Here is an 18,992-nt window from a genome sequence, read left to right as displayed (position 1 = left end):
AGATCAGTATGTGAGTAATGTACGTATCATTAATGTGTAAGACAATCTGAAAATGTTTAATAGGTAGAATCTATGCAAATTTAGAGTTCAATTCAATTTGGTGGGGATTAAAAACTCTTATGTACGCATTTTAAAAAGTGGATTACAAATATGGTTGTGGTTTGGCATAGTTGCAGGATTAGGGCTGACAGTTCTGGCCTTGTGCTGCCCTCCTGTGCTGTTTAAACAGCGCAGCAGGTCAGTCACATTCCTGCCTGATGAATGCTCTGGGCGGGGAGGGATGGGATTCTGTCTTATTACTTACCCTCTTCTGTCCTCATGTGGCCACAGAGGGCCTAACTATTCTGGATGTTCCTGTTTTCTTCAATAAGGAAGAGATGGAAAACTACTCTGAAACATTCTAGGCCAGAAAATCTAATCCTGAGTTAAGGAAAAAGGCAACAAATTGCATTTGACACTGGAGATCTAATTGGTCCACTGATATAGGAAGATCCTAAGCAGATTTTTGAGGTTTGTAGAAGAATACCATTATGACAGAGTAAGGAAAGGCTTTTTGTCAAGAATAAATAAAAATGCTAGGGCGCCTGGGTGGCTTAGTCATTAAGCGTCTGCCTTCTGCTCAGGTCATGATCCCAGGGTCCTGGGATCGAGCCCCACATCGGGTTCCCTGCTCGGCGGGAGGCCTGCTTCTCCCTCTCCCACTCCCCCTGCTTGTGTTCCCTCTCTTGCTGTGTCTCTCTCTGTCAAATAAATAAACAAAATCTTAAAAAAAAAGAATAAATAAAAATGCAACTCACTGCCCTTTTAATACACTAAGAATTTATAATAGAGCCTTACACTATTTCTTTGGTAAATAAGACAGTCTATTATGGTGGGAACAGAAGATGCTGTTTTACAATGAATTTCTAAGCAGAACATTAGCTAGCAGAAATATGAGACTCACAAGCAAAGCTAATTCCGTGCTAAATCTCTTAGCACATTCTCCAAAAGTGATTCCTTTCAAAGAGGTTTAAGGAAGTTTGTCAACATGTCAATTTTTAGGAAAATTCAGAAAAGATATTGAAAGAAGCGTAGTGAAACCATACAAAGAAACAAGTTGAGAAGATAATCAACGGGAAGCACCTTTATAATGTGTTTACTCCCCATCTGCCAAGGCTCAGGCCTTACCCCTGGCCTGCTTCCAGACTGGTTGACTGATATTAGAACCTAGCTACCCTCTGTCTACACTAAGTATATATGTGCATATTTTATTCATGTGGGTATATAGCAGTCAGGCTTTCATATCTTCCAGTCTACCAAAACTACTCTTATCAAGATCACCAGTGACTTCCATGGCAGAATCCAATGGTAGGTCTTCAGTCTTCATATTCCTTTTTCTGCTTACACTGCTACCTTCCGGGTTGGAGCCAACATGACCTCTTTTTGGATTATTGCAGTGGTCTACTAACTGGTCTTCCTGCTGCTCTCTTGCTCCTTTGAAGTACTTCCCACTCAGCAAAGTGATCAAAGTTAGCTAAAGTCCCATCAAAACTCTCTGCTCAAAGACAGCTTATCTTGATTGGAATAAAATCCAAAACCTTTAGCGTGGCTTATAAAGTATACATCATCTAGGCCCCTACTTACTGTCTGATTTCATTTCCTACCTCCAAGCCCCTACTTTATTTCTGGCTTACCAGTTCCCTTACTGTTCTTCAGCCATTCCAGGCACATTCCTACCTCAGGGCCCTGGGATTTGCTATTTCCTCTGCCTGGAACATAGAAAATTACATAGTCAATGCCCTCATTTCGTTGAGGTCTCTATTCAAATGTCACTTTATCAACGAATCCTTTCCTGTTAATATAGCATCTGCTGTCATTACTCTCTGTAACCTGAAGTAGTTTATTTTTCTTTCTAGCACATGTAACAACATGACACACTATGCTTATTTGTTTGCATATTGTCTGCCTTCCACACTTGAGTGTAAGCTCCATTCCATGAAAGCAGGACTTTGGCTATCTTTGTTTTCTACTGTGTCCCAAGAAAGGCTGGCATCTGGTAAGGGCTCATTAAAAATTTAATGAATGAAGGAATGAACAAATATTCATGTGAACAGTTATTCAGAGAGTGGTCAGGAGTAGAAAATGAGCACGTTCTCTCCTCTCTCTCTCTCTCTTTTTTTTAGGTGCAAGTTTGTATAAACTGAAGACTGAGATCATAATCGAGGGAAGTTTTCTCCTTCATGTTTTCTCAATCTAAAGAATAGAATGTAGTTGAAAATAGTGAATTGGTAGTGAACATGTTTATTGTCCCAAATTCCACATTCTAGTCACAGAAGTTGTCCACTTAGGTTTCAATCTTGGAAACTGAATAAATCAGGTAAATAAATCACATAAATCAGGTATGCAGTCACAAATCCAGGTTTTTCTATTTATTTCCATACTTACGAAACCAGCAATACTAGTAAATCCTCATTTGTTTACTATATTTTATTTGAAAATGCTGATTTGTCTCTAAGTAGAGATGCTTGAGGTATTTTTTCTTTAAACCATGACCCCACTTATCAATTTGAAACCCTTCTTGAATCCAGTTTCTTTCAAAGGTGCTACTTTTCTTTCCAGGAATTTAACTCTCATTTCCCCCAGAAACTTCTTCTTTTTTTTTTTAAGATTTATTTATTTATTTATTTGAGAGAGTGAGCACACGTGTGTGGTGGGGGAGGGGCAGAAGGAGAGAATTTCAAGCAGACGCCCCCCTGATCCACTGAAAATGCAGACACCAGCCTGGGGCTGGATCCCAAGACCCACAAGATCATGACCGGAGCTGAAACCAAGAGTTGGAGGCTTAACTGACTGAGCCAGCCAGGCGTGCGTGCGCCCCCTCTCACCCCCTGAAACTTCTTTTTATGAATAGTGCATTGTAGGTAAGTTTAGGCAATGATGCCTCAGTCATAAAATTTACAAACCCACCACGTCATTGCATCTTCTACAAGTGTCGTCACAATGGACTCTGGACTGCTTCACAAGAGCAGGCACACTAGTCTTCGTGCCTTTTCTGCTCTCTTCCGTGGCTTTGGAACACTCAGCCTTCTGTCTCAGGGCTTCATCTGTGAGAGAGCATAATAGCATTCGTCTCATAACTGTGGTCTTATGAGGGCCAAATGTGATGACACCAGAAAAGCTGCTTTCAAATATGTAAACTATTGTGTTCATCAGAACATCTCGGGTTCAACTAACAGAAACCCATTAACAAACTAGCTTGGGAAAAAAAAGGGGGAAACTTGTTTTATAAACCAGGACTGCCCCACAAAACTTAAGTCCAGGGAGTGGGACCTCATGAGCTGCAGGATCCAGAAACTGGGGAGTCTTTGGTTGCTAAGGGTTATCTGTCTTTCTAAAACCCGTGGTCTCTCTTCTCTGCCCCTCTTTGCATGTCTGTTTCTTCTGACACTCTACAGGTGATCTTTATCTGCATATCCATCATATATGAGTCAAAGATACCTTTCTTAAAACAGCTCTTTCAATTCCAAATCTGCATTACCTTATTAATCTCTAACTTACAATTTATTAACTGAAGTTTCTGAGACCTGGTTCCAAATTTTCAGGAGAGAGATTTTGGTTGGCCACGTTTAGGTCAGATGGGACGCCTCCTCTTCCCTCATCGGGTCAATTTCAGGAACAGAATGGGAACAGTGTCATGTAATCTGCTGTCCTTCAGCAGAAGAGTTTAAGGAAACAGACTCTGAGAAAAGAGCATGGGACAGTGAAGAAACAATGAATGTTGCATACCTCCAGTGTGATACAAACATAAAGGGATTGAGAACACCTCCCACATCCTTATTCCCATACCTTTGTAACTTTTAATCTACTAAGTATCTGATGTGGCCATAAGATTAGTGACACATTTGTAAATATGAACAGGTCTCACAAAGCCCCACCAATCATGACATCCCTTCACATTACGGTTCAGATTCATGTTTCTAATACTATCTCTGTTGCCCTCTTAACAAACATGGCCTCTCTTTCTTTTCTTGAGGATCCAGTTTCAATGCATATACTGACTGTATCAAATTCTTAATCTTCCCTGTTCCTTATCTCCCCAATTTCCCCCTCTATATTAATTAGAATTGACTGCAAGATGCTATAGCAAATAGACCCCAAATGTAATGGTTGAACGAAATAGAAATTTGTTTTTTCTTTCAAATCAGGTCAGGGACCCAGGTTGATGTGGCTCTATCACCTTCAACATGTGGCTTCCAGGGGCACCTGGCTAGCTCCATCGGTAGAGCATGTGACTCTTGATCTTGGAGGTCGTGAGTTCAAGCCCCATGTTGGGCGTAGAGCTTACTTGAAACAAAAGCAAAATGAAAAACATGTGGCTTCCAAAGTTGCAGTCATATTCACCCTTATAGCCCATGGGAAGGGGGAAAGAGAGAGGCAGAAGTAGGAGGTTGATGTGACAGGTTTTATGTACTGGACCTGAAAGATACATACCACTTTTCCTTACATTCTGTTGGAAAATACCTAATCACAAGTGCACATCTATCTGCACAGGGGCTGGGAAATTTAGTGTGGCTGGGCAGCTGTAAGCCCAGTTATAATTCTGAGACAAAGGGAGAAAGCAAGAATGGATTTGGGGGGACAGCTAGCAATTTCTTCTACATCCTCCCTCTGTGTTACCGTTCTTTGTTAATGCATGACTCTCTGAAACACCCAAGCGTGAGTCCTTCAACTCATCCTCCATTTCTCCATCTTTCCCCAATCCCCTTTGCTCTTCTAACCACCTCAGCAATCCTACGTTTGCTCTGTGCTTTTCATTCCCTCCTCCACAGCATGCTTCACGCTGTTGTATCCCTTGCTTGAACCACTGCAATCAGCCTCCAAAATTACCAGAATTACCTCCCTGAGTCAGGCTCTTCAGGCTCATACCCATCTTTTACTCTGTTGTCAGATGCCACTTCCTACTACAAAGATCTTGTTGTCCAAGACAAGATCTGCAGCTATGCCTTTGTGGCTCAGGCGATCATGCCAGATTGCCTCCAACCCTCTGTTCCAGATCTTCTCATCCTGGTCTCATGACCCATGCTTCTACCCTCTTGCCTCAGGTCTATACTTTGCCCAACAACCAGCTCCTTTGGATTAACACCATAATGGGACTGTCTACCTAGCTTTCCACTTAGCTCTGTCCCTGGACACTATCTCTCAGGGCCCAGGCTTGCCCTTGTCCAAGAGACAAACCTGGACAATGATCACATTATTCACTTCACCGAAAGGTCCATCAGTTCCCATTGCTTATTGAATAAAAGATTTTTTTTTAGCATGCCATCCATGGCCTGCCCACTGTCTGATCCCATCCGCCAATTACCACCCCTACCAATACATCCTTATAATCCTGACATTTTTCTCCTTCCTCAAGATCTGAAGATAGATTCGCATATATCACTTCCTTGAAGGCCTCCTCCTCTCCCTCCTTTGTAGTCCATCTTTGTACCCTGTTCTTCCACGTACTGCTTTCTACCTCTGCAGTTTCTTGTGCACTGGGTGGCCTCCCACACACCTGATGTATAGTCCCTAAAGGCAGGGATTGTGACTTAAGTCATCCTGTTAAGCTCCATGCTGCTGAGAACAATGCAAGGAATACCTTGCATATAGTGAGAGCACATCATTCCGCTGCTTAAAACCTCCTAATGTCCCAGTAGCTTCCTGTCACTCAGTCCATGATAAAAAACTCCACATAGGCCTAGATGGTCTTGGATGCTCTGAGTTCCTGCTACTACCCTTCTTGCTCCTTGCTGTTCCTGGAACACATCAGACAAGATCTCACTTCAGAGGGTTTGCATTTGCTGTTCCCTTTACTGGGACACCCTTTCCCCAGCCATCAGCATGGTTCATAGGACTTTTCAAGTCCTCAGGGCTTCTCTCCAAGGCCACTTCCTCAGTGAGGCATTTCTTGGCCACTCTGGTCACTTTGGGACCTCCCAGCCCTCTTTTTTCCTTGTCCCTGTTTATCCTTTCTCCAGAGCATGTGTCACTTCCTTACATAGTATATCTTTCCCTCCTGTATTTTTGCCTTTATTTTCTGTCTCCCCTACCCCTACTAGAACGCAAGCTTCGACCTAGTCTAAATCTGTTTGTTTACTTCTGAATCCCCAGCGCCTAGGATAATGCCTGATATATGGAAGGTGGTCAGTAAATATTTGTTGAAAGGAAAAAAAGGATAAGCAAATTAGTAGAAGGTGCCCAATAAATATTTGTTACATTGAATGAAAACGTCAAAAACAGTGGACTGTGAAATTTTCAAACTCTAAAAGTATGTGGGTTTGGGAGAATAGTGAAATTGAGCGAAAGCTGCCTCATTATAAACATCCTCGAGGAAGGATTAACATTGGGCACTTGTGGTGGGAGGGGCAGCTGGGCCAGGAAACTAGAACCTTCGCAGAAACATTTGGGGGCTGCCTAACTTCCCCCTGAGAGGACCGCATCTGGGAGGCGGGCTCGCCCTCCCTCCCCATTAGGACACTTGACACAGGTGTTTGAAGTTATTTTGGGGTCTGCCTCTCGGTTTGTGAAGGACACGGAAATCTGGGCTGGCTTACGTGACACTGCTCAGTTCTAAGGAGGAAACTATACGGAGGGAAAACGGCAACAAAAACGCCGCTCAGGACTAGTCTGGGTCCTGGGGGAAGCAGAGCCCATTTTAGAGCCCTGCGAGTGAAACTTTCTGCGTTCTACCCAAGCTCCGCCTTCACACTGTTTTTCTGAAATTTTTCTCCCTGGCTTACTCTTTTGCACAGCCATCCGCTTTCCGCAGGAGGATGGCGCTCTGATCTCCACATTCCCTCTTCCCTTGGGGACTCCATAGTATTTTTTTCACGCTTGGTCGCTACTACGGCAGACTCCTGCCTTCTCATTATTTGCCGCACCGATCTCGGATGTCTGGACTGTAAACAAAACACTTTAGATCATAGCTGCCTTTCTGCTGGCGGCCAGTTGTCTTAAGGTGGCATGACTGTGGCTCGTTTACTTTTCAAGATTAACAAAGCAACAAAATGGTGCTCCTACATATTACTCCAAGAAAGATTCGGGGTGTGTAGGGGATGGAAATACTAATTTTCTACTTTTATTATTTTTTTAAGAAGATTTTATTTATTTAATTTACAGAGAGAGAGAGAGACAGCAAGAGAGGGAACACAAGCAGGGGGAGTGGGAGGGAGAAGCAGGCCTCCCGCGGAGCGGGGAGCCCGATGCGGGGCTCGATCCCAGGACCCTGGGATCATGACCTGAGCCGAAGGCAGAGGCTTAACGACTGAGCCACCCAGGCGCCCTAATTTCTTTTACTTAAGATAGTAATTCCATTAATAAAATCAAACTCTTGTGGTATGTTGTAATGCTCTAGAATGTCTCCATTTCCATATATGTGGTAGTTTGGGTACTTACACATGTGAATTTATGCTTATAGAGAATATAGAATTCCTGTGCAGGCTAGCAATTATGTAAAAATGTCAACAAGGACCTAATTTCAGGAAGAGGGTATAGGTTATGGTATGGAGGCCTACGCTAATTTTCCTATCCTTCTCCCCACTTCTACCGTCCACTACATTAAGTAGCGCATTCCATGTGGAAAAATAAAGGTGAGACCTCTCACTTGGATCTCAGGTAAACTATTTTCTGTCAAGCAGGTAGGAAGTCCTGACTTTGAAACAAGTTTGGGGCACTGCCTCTCCCTGCTCACTGCTCTCTGGGGATCACCCTTGCCTTTTGGAATCAGCATTTTAGTTGAACTAGTGCATAGTGATAGGAAAGGCCAGTGACCCATGCGTATAAATATCAGTGACCACAGGCCACATCAAGGAAACCTCTGCAGGCAGCCCAGGGGATGAGCAGGAGCCATTTTGAATCACTTGTAAGAGAGGAGGACCTGCAGACGACAGCCCAGGCGAATCCAGACGAAACCTGAACCATTAGGAAGGAAAGAACGAGAAAATGAACCAGCCTGAGAGTTCGGAGACCTGCCTCCAGGCCCGGCTCTGCTATCAACTGGATACGTGTCCCGGGACAGGAAACCTCTCCTACTCTCAATTTCCTCAGTTGGTAAAAAGAGAGGGTTGAGCCACAGGGTTCTGAAGGGCCCTGTCAGCTCTTACATTCTGGGGTGCGGAGGTGAGGCCGGCACCACACAAAGTGGAGCACACAAACAATATGTGCTTAAGAAAGCAAGTTAAAAATCAAACTCATCTGTAGCATAGATGCGTAAGAAAACACTGCGGCTGTGGACGATTAGAACCGAAGGAGCTTAGTTTCCAGTTAACTGTACTGACTTGGGCCCAAACCAAGATTATACGTATGGGGGTGAGGTGGGGTGGAGTGGGGACACATGAAAGACCCTTTGAGCTCTGTCTTGGATATGACAGCCCTACCCATACGGTTTTAAGTCCCACCATCCTGCTCAGGATCGTATTGGTAGGTAATTTCCAGCAGCAAAGGGGGAGGGGGGGTAGAGAAACGCCCAAGTAATAGTTATCAGACTTGACGATATGGTTGCGGTGGGTTTTATGAATCATTTCATAATCTGGACTTTCAGATTACTTTCACCCTTCAACGACTTGTAGCCCTCTAAAGGCATTCCCTTGCATCTAAATTTTGTTCTGGGAGGGCCGAAGCAGTGAATCTGGTGGGAGAGAAAGGTGGAGGAAGGAAGGGGCTGTTGTATTTGGCGGCGGACTCAGGTAGAGGAAACTGCTACAACCCGGGCAAGAATTGAAAAATACAAAGAGAAGACGAGTTCCCACACGCAGACCATGTCAATGGCTTTAACTGTGCTCTGGAAGCCAGAACCTGGGTCAGGGGTGTAACCTCGCTTTTGAAACCTAAGCGTGTCTGAGACAGCTACAAAGTTTATTAGGGACTTGGGAGACCAGTGGAGTTTTTGATCTTGAAATCCTTATTTTTATTGAGGGAGAGCTTGGGTTCAGAATACATTAGAAGTGCTGCGCCTACGGTCGCCTTGGCTTCTTCCCAAAGCTCCCCGCCTCCCCCAGAACAGCAGAGACTTCTAGGTTAAGAGTGAGCTAACCACTGCTCACCCCCAGCTGAGGTACCCAGGCGGGGGAGGGGGGGCTCCCAGCCCCTGGACGCAGGCTACCCTGCCTCCTCGCAGTGCCAGGAGTGGGGAGCCACCGGCGAGAGCCCAGCTGGGGGCAGAGCTCCCACCGTCTGCCTCCGCCCCCAGCGGCCCGCGCCCCAGGCTCGGCGAGTGCCGGGAAAACAAGATCGCCACCGAGGCGTAAAACCAGCCGCTAGCCACCTTCGAGATCATCTGATCCTGCCCCTCCGTTCCCCCGGCGAGGAGAGGGCGCGCCAGGCAGCGCAGCGCCGAGCCGGGACCTGAACCCCAGGCCCCGCCGCCCCCGCCCCTCCCCGGCTTCCCGGCCGTTTGGCGAGTTTGTTTGTCTCGTTTTTAATTTCTCCGAGGCCAGCCGGAGCAGGTTTGCTGGCAGCGGCACACCTCCGGCAGTCACGCGACCAGCCAATCTCCGGGCGGCGCTGTCGGAGTCGGCGCGCGCGGGCAGGCGGGGAGGCGTCGCGGCCGCGCCGGGCCACCTTAAGGCCGCGCTCGCCAGCCTCGGCGGGGCGGCTCCCGGCGCCGCAACCAATGGATCTCCTCCTCTGTTTAAATAGACTTGCGGTGTCAATCATTTTCTTCTTCGTCAGCCTCCCTTCCACCGCCATATTGGGCAACTAAAAAAAGGGGGCTCGTCTTTTCGGGGTGTTTTTCTCCCCCTCCCCTCTCCCCACTGCCTCGCCGCTCCGCGACTCCGACGCCCGCAAGGTTTGGAGAGCCGCTCGGTTGGCGGGACCCGCGGGCTCGCTGCAGCCCGGACTTGGACTGGCTTTGCCACCCCCCTCCTCTCTCCTCTCCCCTCCCCTCCCCGCCCTCCCGCTCGCCGGTACACTTGATCGGCGGCGGCTCTCGGCTGCCTGGCCGGGGCTTCCCCTCACCCCTCCCCCAGAGCCAGCGCGCCCCTGACGCTCGGGCAGTTACTTGTCCGGGTTTGTTTCTCTTGGCTCCGAGCGCGGTCGCAGGGCTTATAAGAGGGGTTCGGGCTGGGTCGGGGCGTTTTGTTTTGTTCAGTTTTGCTTTCCGAGCGCGCGCGCGCGAGGCGGCCGTAAAGACCGGGGAGGAAGATGTCAAACGTGCGAGTGTCTAACGGGAGCCCGAGCCTAGAGCGGATGGACGCCAGACAGGCGGAGTACCCCAAGCCCTCCGCCTGCAGAAACCTCTTCGGCCCGGTCAACCACGAAGAGTTGACCCGGGACTTGGAGAAGCACAGCAGAGACATGGAAGAGGCAAGCCAGCGCAAGTGGAATTTTGATTTCCAGAATCACAAGCCCCTGGAGGGCAAATACGAGTGGCAGGAGGTGGAGAAGGGCAGCTTGCCCGAGTTCTACTACAGACCCCCGCGGCCACCCAAAGGCGCCTGCAAGGTGCCGGCGCAGGAGAGCCAGGACGTCAGCGGGAACCGCCAGGCGGTGCCTTTAATTGGGTCTCAGGCAAACTCAGAGGACACACACTTGGTAGACCAAAAGACTGATACGCCCGACAACCAGACCGGGTTAGCGGAGCCGTGCACTGGGATAAGGAAGCGACCTGCCACAGACGGTAATGACCCTTCCCCAAACAGAAAATGTCTGTCTGTCCGGGGCACGCTTTGGCCTGCTTTGAGGGTCCTTAACCTCCGCTTTCTTTTCGGAGTATTCCGCTTTAGCCTTGGGGGAGCGAAGTGTGCTAATCTTAGCTTTTAGATGCAGTCTGGCTGACCGCTTGTGTGTGGATGGTTTTCAAAGTCAGGAGCCCGAGATGGTATGATCTGGTAATTTCTCCAGCCGAAAACATCGCAGTTCCTCCCCGCTAGCCGGCGGTGGGTCTGTGATTACGTTGGGATGTTTATCAACGGCCTCCCTCTTTGCATTGCAATGGAGAGAGGGCTTTGGGGCGTAGAATACACTTTCTGTTATGTGAAAACAACCTCATCTTGTGCCCTTAAAGGCCACTGAGAATGAGGGATCCAGGATTGTGGGTGGAGGTGTGGGTTTTTCATCCCCTGACTATTGTGCCAACTTCTGTCAGCCATTGTTTTCCTAATAAAGGTTGTGTGTGTTCTTTTTAAAATTCCCTCTTGTCCTTAGATTCCTCTCCTCAAAACAAAAGAGCCAACAGAACAGAAGAAAATGTCTCAGACGGTTCCCCGAACGCGGGTTCAGTGGAGCAGACGCCCAAGAAGCCGGGCCTCAGAAGACGTCAAACGTAAACAGCTCGGTGGGTTGATTACTGGGAGCAAGTAACTGACACCCCGAATTGGGCTTTCAAACCCCGAGATACCCGATCTTAGTGGTTGCTGGCAGACTAGAGCTTGTGGGTTTTTATTTTGCTTATATTTTTTGAGGTCAAAAAAGTAGGAATGGGGAAGGCTGGGACTCCCTGGTTGGGGATACTGGAATTTTTTCACAGTTTCTACGTCCTGAGGTCATTTTTCCTTGAAACACGGAATAACCAGAGCAAGTGTCCTAGCCAGGTACTTGTGACCAAGGCCCGATGAGTAGGAAGGTCCATTCCCTGTGAATCCCACCAAAACTTGTTGGGAACAATAGGTTTCTTTCCCCCATCGGAATAAGAACTGGGATATGCCTCAGTCCCACTTCATGAGAATTCATTTCGCAGAGGTTCACGTTGAGTCAGTAACAGATTTTGAGCCATACTTGGGAAAATGGCAAGTAAGTCTTTAAATTTAAAATTTGAGGGAAAGGTTAGGTACAGATGGCTCGTATTTGTTTAATCCAGTCTTTAACAATGTGAATACAGAGATATGTTACGTTCTTTTATCATTTTCACAAACTGCCACTTTCCCTGTTTGCTTGCAAATTTGGGGAACAGGAAAGGAACTCTGTGTATTTAAAAAAACAAAACAAAATGGAAAGCTGTAAAATGGAAAAATACTAAGGTTCCTACAGAATTTCTGATAACACTGAAGTTGCAAAGCAGAAGTTAAATTAACTCTGCTGGAGTAAGCAATCCAGGAACACGTCAGCATGTGTATGCTAATTGTCTAATTGTGCTATAACAGGATGATTGGGATATTTGTAGGGAAAATGGATAATAGATATAAGGGCTGGCGAGGGTAGGTCTACCCCACGCAAGAGAAGGGAGATTGTTTTCCACCTACTAAAATCTGATCAATATGAAGAGCTAATTTGAATAATTCAGCCCTCAACTTTCTGTGGATTGGCTGTCCATAATGATCAAAGTGCATATGTTAATAGTTTGAAAACTTCTTATGGACAAGGACCATGACTTTTTTTTTTTCTTCCAAACACACTCATAGCTTCACATGTAAAGAGATCTTAGTAGATGTTGATATTAATTTTTAAAATCCTCATTTACAAAAAAGCAAGAATAAAAAACAGAGAGATGAAGGCGAGATTCCAGTTTCTTGTGTTTTTAGATCATAGTTTATTCACACACATCTGACATTTTCCAAAGCTTATACAAAACATCACTGTGGAACCTCTATATTACATTACAGCTGTACGTGAAGTGGGAAAATTGGATGAAAAAAATTTTCTGAAGCAACCTGCAGCTTGGGACTTGTGGTTTGTGACCTGTAGCCTAGCTCATCAGATGAGCCACAGTGAATCACACCTACTGGATTTTGATGTGACCCCATTCTGACATACAGAGTGGCATTTGTTAGTAAATAGTGCCAGTTCAGAGAATACTAGAAATAGTAGTAAGAACCTACTCAAAAGCATTCATGTGTATATTTTCCATATGACTAAGAAACTGGAAGGTTTTAAAAAAATATTAGAATTTTCTTTCGAGAGCATTTATGTTATAGTTCCAGTTATTTTTCAAATTTAGAAGATTCTGATACTCTTAAATATTATAGTTTCTTAATTTTCTTCGCTTTCTTACTGTCTTTGACCCCGATTCTCTAGACCAGGGTTTCTCAACCTCTGCACTATTGACATTTTGGGCTGAATAATTCTTTGTTGTGGGACGCTGTCCTGTGCATTAGTAGAATGTTTGGCAGCATCCCTGACCTTTCCCAACAGATGCCAGTAGCACCCTCCTCACCCCCAGTGTGACAACCAAAAATGTCTCCAAACATTGCCAAATGTCCCCTGGGGGGCAAAACTGCCCACTGCTGAGCCCCACTGCTCTAGAAAATACACGACACAGAGGAGAGTAAAAATCCAGTGAAGGAAACATTGTATGGAGAGGACTATAGTCATCAACTTTTAGTACACACTTTCTGTTCCATCGCTCAGGTATTTCACAAGACAGTGACAAAATGATTCCTGTACTTTATTGGTAATGTTATTCTAGTGCTTTTCTCCTAATTCTTTCTTCTTGTTTTCTTTTGCAGAATTAAGAGCATGTTTCCTTGTTTATCAGATACATCACTGCTTGATGAAGCAAGGAAGATATAAATTAAAATTTTTAAATACATATCGCTGACTCCATGGAATGGACATCCTGTATAAGCACTGAAAAGCAACAACACAATAACACTAAAATTTTAGGCACTCTTAAATGATCTGCCTCTAAAAGCATTGGATGTAGCATTGTGCAATTAGGTTTTTCCTTATTTGCTTCATTGTACTACCTGTGTATATAGTTTTTACCTTTTATGTAGCATATAAACTTTGGGGGAGGGGAGGGGAGGGTGGGGCTGAGGAATTGGCATGGGGGTGTATGAAGAGCTTGCTTCCATTTAGAGCAAGGAGAAAAATATTTGACTTGCATGGAGAGAAGCAGTTTGGGGAAAGGGTTTGAATTGTTTTCTTTAAAGATGTAATGTCTCTTTCAGTGAAAATTGATACTTCATTTTAAAAAATCATCCGAATTTGAACACTGGTTGCAAATAATGGCTAATTATTTTTACATGAAGCTTTTTCTCATTTGGGAGACCTGATGATTCCGTTATATCCTGGCAAATGGCCTTTTTTTTTTTTTAAACAACAGCAAAAAACTATCCTCAGTCCTCCCCCCTTCCACCCCCAGTTCCTCTTAAAATTGGAATTTACCAGTTAATTATTCAGCAGTTAGGTAATCATTGCAGGTGATTCTGGGCAAAAATCTGGGGTGTATGGGGGGAGTTCTGAATGCTCAGAATTAACCGTCTAATTTTTTATCAGGTTTGTTGAGAAATTTTCTTTATTTGGACTTTGGGCTATGTAGACACAGTCAAAAATGATTCTAAATCCTTGGATATTTTAAAGATCTGTAACTTCACATAAAAAATAATGAAATAATTTTTAATTTAAAGCTTCTCATTCTGTTTGTTAATTTGCCCAAAGGAAATGGTGTTTTTAAAGGAAAGTGTGTAGAGAGAAAAGCACACGTGGAATTACTGAAATGGATACTACATCTTTAAACAGTATTTTTACATTGCCTGTGTATGTGTATGAAACAAAACCATTTGAAGTGTACCTGTGTACATAACTCTGTAAAGACACTGAAAAATTATACTAACTTATTTATGTTAAAAAGAGATTTTTTTTTTTAATCTAGACCATATACAAGCCAAAGTGGCATGTTTTGTGCATTTGTAAATGCTGTATTGGGTAGAATAGGTTTTTTCCTTTCTTCTGTTAAATAATAATGGCGATGCTTCAAAGGTTGCATACTGAGCCAAGTATAATTTTTTGTAATGTGTGAAAAAGATGCCAATTATTGTTACATATCAAGCAATCAATAAAGAAAACTTCCATAGCTATTCATTGAATTGAACTGTAATGTACTTTATTAGGCTTGAGGTATTTGACCTGGCATTCTAGTCTTACTTACACAAATATAACATGAAGTGGCAAATATCTTGATAATTTAGGCCCACGTCTGAGATGATGTTTATGTGGCTCTGAATGTAGTAGACACTATTTTCCACTTAATTCTGTATGAGTGAGCAAAGCTTTAGACGTGAAGTGGAAAAGCCACATTTTCATATAAATAAGATTGTCAAATCTCCATTAGTTCGAATATTTAGGTCTTATAGGATATGTGTCAGAACCAAAAATTTTTACGTAAGTGTAGGCTGGCTGATCACACATTTGCAGGATTGAAAATGAAAGTAACATGGTGACTTCTCTAAATTCTGTATTTACACATGGAAGTGTTGTGAGAAATGAGAGCAATTGTTCAAAGTATTACACCTCTTGTCCAAAGTATTAAGATATACATAGGTCCTTTAGAAATTGGGATGCATTCCACACTAATTTAGATAGAACAGGTATTCTTCAAATTAAACTGGTCATAACAAATTCCTCAATTTTGAAATTTCCTGGTTCTAATCTACACAACCTAAAACTGGTTAATCTAAATACCAAATCTGAGGGTTTCGGGCCCCATATCCACATGACAGAGATAGATATTTTTTATTTAAGTAAGAAAAATTTAAACAAGGCATTTTAAAGTCAAATTTACTAAAAAATGCCTGTTATTTTACATTCTCTTAAAAATGTAGCTAAGGTGTAAAAGTAAATTATTTTTTCTAGGCATCTGCAGATGGTTAAATTGCAAATATCTGAATTTGGGTTAAACTGTTTCCCTCAAATAGTTGCATTTACATTATTGCACCCCAAAAGGGGCTCTAAACAAGAGAGTTTCAGCTTATTTTGACCTGAAGTTGCTTAAAAAAAAAAAAAAAAAAAAAAAGGTTGACTCTCTTCGGCTGCCGGGAAGGGAAAAAGAAGGTCCTTTGGTGGCTGGGCTACATCTTCCAAGTAGGTATTATTTTAATTAAAGGCTAAAGGTGTTTTTGTGATTCTATTCAAAACACGCAGATGGGGTGTTTTTCAGGAAGACACTGAGAAAGCAAGAAAAACAATTCAAAATGGGGAGGAAGGAATGGAGAGTCAGGAAATAATGAAATAAAATTAGTTTCTCTGAGCCAAAAAGAGTACTTTAAAAAAGGTGTCCCTGACAGAGGAAAAAAATCCTAATTGCTGCCTGTACCCCATTTTCCTTTCTTCAAGAGTCATCTTTCATGTGAATTTTTAGAGACTGCGTTTTAGGAGTGCTGGGCCAGGAAGAAGTGGATGCTCGCCGCGCCAGGCACGTTCACAGGAACGCAGCCCCCAAGTCACCGGGTCGGTCCTTTACACGTCTGTGTCAACTCTCCAAGTGCGTCTCGGCGATTAGGAGCGTCCTCTCCCCGGCCCCGGCCGGCGGGGCTCGCCGCGGCGTCCCTATGAGGGGCTGCGGCCGCGGGCGCCAGCCACCCGCTCCCCAGGCCGGTGCGTCTTCGTCTCCCCAAACTGCCCCAAAGCCCCGCACCCGATCGCCCCGGCAGTTGCGGGGTTCCGCTGGCTGGCGCCCCGGGACGAAAAGCCCATCGAGTCTCGCGGCTCGTCTGCCACTTGCAGCGCTCGAGACGCCGGGGTCACTGCGCGCAGTTCCCGCGCCCGGGGCGTCCGCAGGCCGTGGAGCGAGGCTGCGCCCCGGCCCGCGCAGTGGCGCGGGGCAGTTTCTCACAAACTTTCCTCCCTCATCATCTCCCATCTGGGCTAAGAAAGAAGGGGAAGCCCCCACTCCTTTCCACAGTCATACCCCCCACACCAGCACCTTGCCAGTTCTAGAGCGGCGGGGGGATCTGAGCGAAGGGGAGAGAACCTTTCCGAGTCCGTGGACCCTTCAGGGCAGCAGCCCGCTCCCACCCCCACCCTGGGCTCCAATGATCCGCAGCCCCGCGCATTTCGAAAGGCTTCTCGGCTCGCCGGCGGCCAAGGAGGACCGCAGCGGCGCGCAGGAGGGGCCGAGCGCCATAGCCGCTTGCGGGGTCGCTTCCAACCTTACAGCCGCTTTGCAAAGTCCCCCCCCGCCCGCCCCATCGCATCCCCCGCTCTCCAGCGCGGGGGACTGGGGCAGGGAAGAAATAGGAAAATGTGGGGCCAGGGGCATGACTGGGGGACGGAGGGGACCGTGGAAATTCACAGGACCGGAGCGGGGCGCGCGGCCTTTCAGGCCACGGTGCGCCCACCGCCCCGGCCGCGCCGAGCGACCTTTCCCGGCGGCCGGGGAACGCTTCCTTCGCCATTTCATCTTCATCATTGTGAGCGTAGACACTTGCTCTTCCTAAGCTTTTGTGGATTGAAAAGGTGTTTTAAAAGCACGTCTGGGATCTCCAATCTGTTTTTCAGAGTGTGAATTTCTTTTTTTAAATTTGCCATCTCTTTCACCTGAGCCACACCCTACACCCTCTCCCCTCCCTCTCCGCCAACATTAAGGTAAAAATCCTGCAAAAGAACTGGGAGGGGGGCGGCAGGGAAGGAGGGCCCAAGGTCCTGCTAGATCCCCTCCACCCACCCGGGGCGGGGGGAACCTCCCGGATCTCGGCTCGCGTGGGGGTGGGGTGGGGTGGGGTCAGCCTCAGTCAGACCCTGCAGAAGCGAAAGTGTAGTATTTGCACGGACACCCAAGTCTCCGTGCGGCCGTCCGCGTCCCAGGCTTGTCTCGCGTGGGGACATACAGGAGGCAGTTATCAGAAAGCACAAAATACAAAAAGAAATCGATGCGTGTTGGGCGCGAAACGTCGACGCGCCTCAAAGAAACGCGAAGAAAAGGCTGGGAGAAGGGCGCGCAGTCGGGACGCGGGGCCGGGGGATTGCATCATTGCAGCTCCCCCTCCAGAAAATGGGCTCCGAACCGCGGCGACCATCATGGCGCTCGGGTCCGGCCGCGCTTCCCGCGCGCCTTCCCCGGGCGCTCGGGCCGCGGGCACTGAGCCCCAAACGAGCATTTTGCAAACATTCCCCCCACCTCGGGCGCCTGTCCCCCCACCCCCTCCTTCCTTTTGTGTGCCAGCGTATGTATGTGAGTGCGTGCGTCCATCTGAGTGCGTGTAGGACTCGAGAACTTGAAGATTATTTTTTTTTCCTCTCTTTTTTTCCCTCCCGTGCTGGTGGTTGTAAACTTGATTGGCATTGGCTGCGCCCACTGACCCCTGCGCCGAGTCCACTGAAGATTTAAGGTGGATCCGAAAGGCTGCGGCGTCAGGCGGAGTCTCGCGCTTTAGCTGGTTTGGGAGGAAAGGAGAGGAAAGGAGAGGAAAAAAAAAAAAAAAGGCCCCGAACCGTGCGCCCGGCGCGTTTTCACGAATCCCCTGCGGTACCAGCCCCCGCGCCCGCCCCGCCCGCCGCGCTCTTCCTCCGCCCACCTCCCGCTCCTTCCCCATTGGCCCGCCGGTGCAGTTTGAATTTTTTTTTTTTTTGGATGCTTGTTTTCTTGTAAAAAATACAGTACCCCACCTCGTTCAACGAAACCCACTTCGGCGGCCGGAGGTGGAGTGTTTTAGCTGGGGAGTTTTGGGGAGGCGCGGGGGCGGAGCATCTGTGCCAACATTTTGCCCCGAAGTGCGGTTGACATTATGCAGGCAGGCGGGTGGAGGAGCGTGGGGCCGCGGTAAACAAACTGAGTAGCTCCGGCGGGGGCAGAGATGTAGTATAAAACGTTAATGGATGTCCAGGGCGCGCCGTTTCGCCGGCTGCTGGCCAGAGGTGCTAGGGAGGCGCTGACAGGAGCCCGGGAGAGGATGCACCTTACCTTGCCTTGGAAAGGTAGACTTGGGGAGGGCTGGGGCTGGGGGTGAAGGTGGCCCGCAAAAGAACACCTCCTCACAACCAAGGTGGGGGCGGGGGGGAAGAAGAAAGAAACAGGGGAGATGTAAATATAGCTCAGGTCTGTTATTTCAAGCGCTCCTCAGCTAACATGCATCATAATTCAGCCAGTTGCTGTCATTTTTATTGGATTTTAAAAAAAAGTTTTCTCTCTTTTATTTCCAGAGTGCTTTTGAGTAAGGAAAATGTTAAAATAAAACAGAAAAAAAATTGAGAAAGGGAATATGACTTTTAAAGTGCCTTTGGTTTCTGGGTCTGGGAATTAATTCTTTTGATAAAGTCCTTTAGGATTTAGGATAATGTTATTTGTATTACAAGTCTAATAGAAATGATATCCCTTACTA

General features: G+C 46.4%; 4 protein-coding genes across 4 annotated transcripts in view; 2 read left to right on the top strand and 2 right to left on the bottom strand.

Annotated features, from left to right (window-relative positions):
* The window catches only part of GPR19 (G protein-coupled receptor 19), a 49,541-nt gene extending 42,648 nt beyond the window's left edge, over window positions 1-6,893 (bottom strand). The window contains exons 1-3 of the mRNA XM_027592840.2: window positions 6,759-6,893; window positions 3,538-3,718; window positions 2,947-3,083 (exon numbers count right to left, since the gene is read on the bottom strand). The gene's annotated coding sequence lies outside the window, so the exon portion shown is untranslated. The remainder of the gene's footprint in view (window positions 1-2,946; window positions 3,084-3,537; window positions 3,719-6,758) is intronic.
* A 2,257-nt stretch (window positions 6,894-9,150) lies between these two features.
* Window positions 9,151-9,733, bottom strand: LOC113922891. The gene has a single exon (XM_027595263.2). The coding sequence runs from the start codon at window positions 9,703-9,705 to the stop codon at window positions 9,289-9,291; it is 417 nt and encodes a 138-aa protein (XP_027451064.1). The 5' UTR covers window positions 9,706-9,733; the 3' UTR covers window positions 9,151-9,288.
* On the top strand, window positions 9,692-14,762 carry CDKN1B (cyclin dependent kinase inhibitor 1B). Its single transcript, XM_027595262.2, has 3 exons — window positions 9,692-10,636; window positions 11,164-11,293; window positions 13,401-14,762. Exons 1-2 carry the CDS (start codon window positions 10,162-10,164, stop codon window positions 11,283-11,285), a joined length of 597 nt encoding a protein of 198 aa, XP_027451063.1. The 5' UTR covers window positions 9,692-10,161; the 3' UTR covers window positions 11,286-11,293; window positions 13,401-14,762.
* Window positions 14,763-18,394: 3,632 nt separating this feature from the next.
* The window catches only part of APOLD1 (apolipoprotein L domain containing 1), a 48,988-nt gene continuing 48,390 nt past the window's right edge, over window positions 18,395-18,992 (top strand). The window contains exon 1 of the mRNA XM_027593277.2: window positions 18,395-18,588. The gene's annotated coding sequence lies outside the window, so the exon portion shown is untranslated. The remainder of the gene's footprint in view (window positions 18,589-18,992) is intronic.

Source organism: Zalophus californianus, chromosome 9 (genome assembly GCF_009762305.2).
Source record: "Zalophus californianus isolate mZalCal1 chromosome 9, mZalCal1.pri.v2, whole genome shotgun sequence".
In the NCBI taxonomy this organism is placed as follows: domain Eukaryota; kingdom Metazoa; phylum Chordata; class Mammalia; order Carnivora; family Otariidae; genus Zalophus; species Zalophus californianus.
The sequence above is the reverse complement of the archived record's forward strand: the minus strand, read 5'-3'. Positions and strand labels throughout refer to the sequence as shown.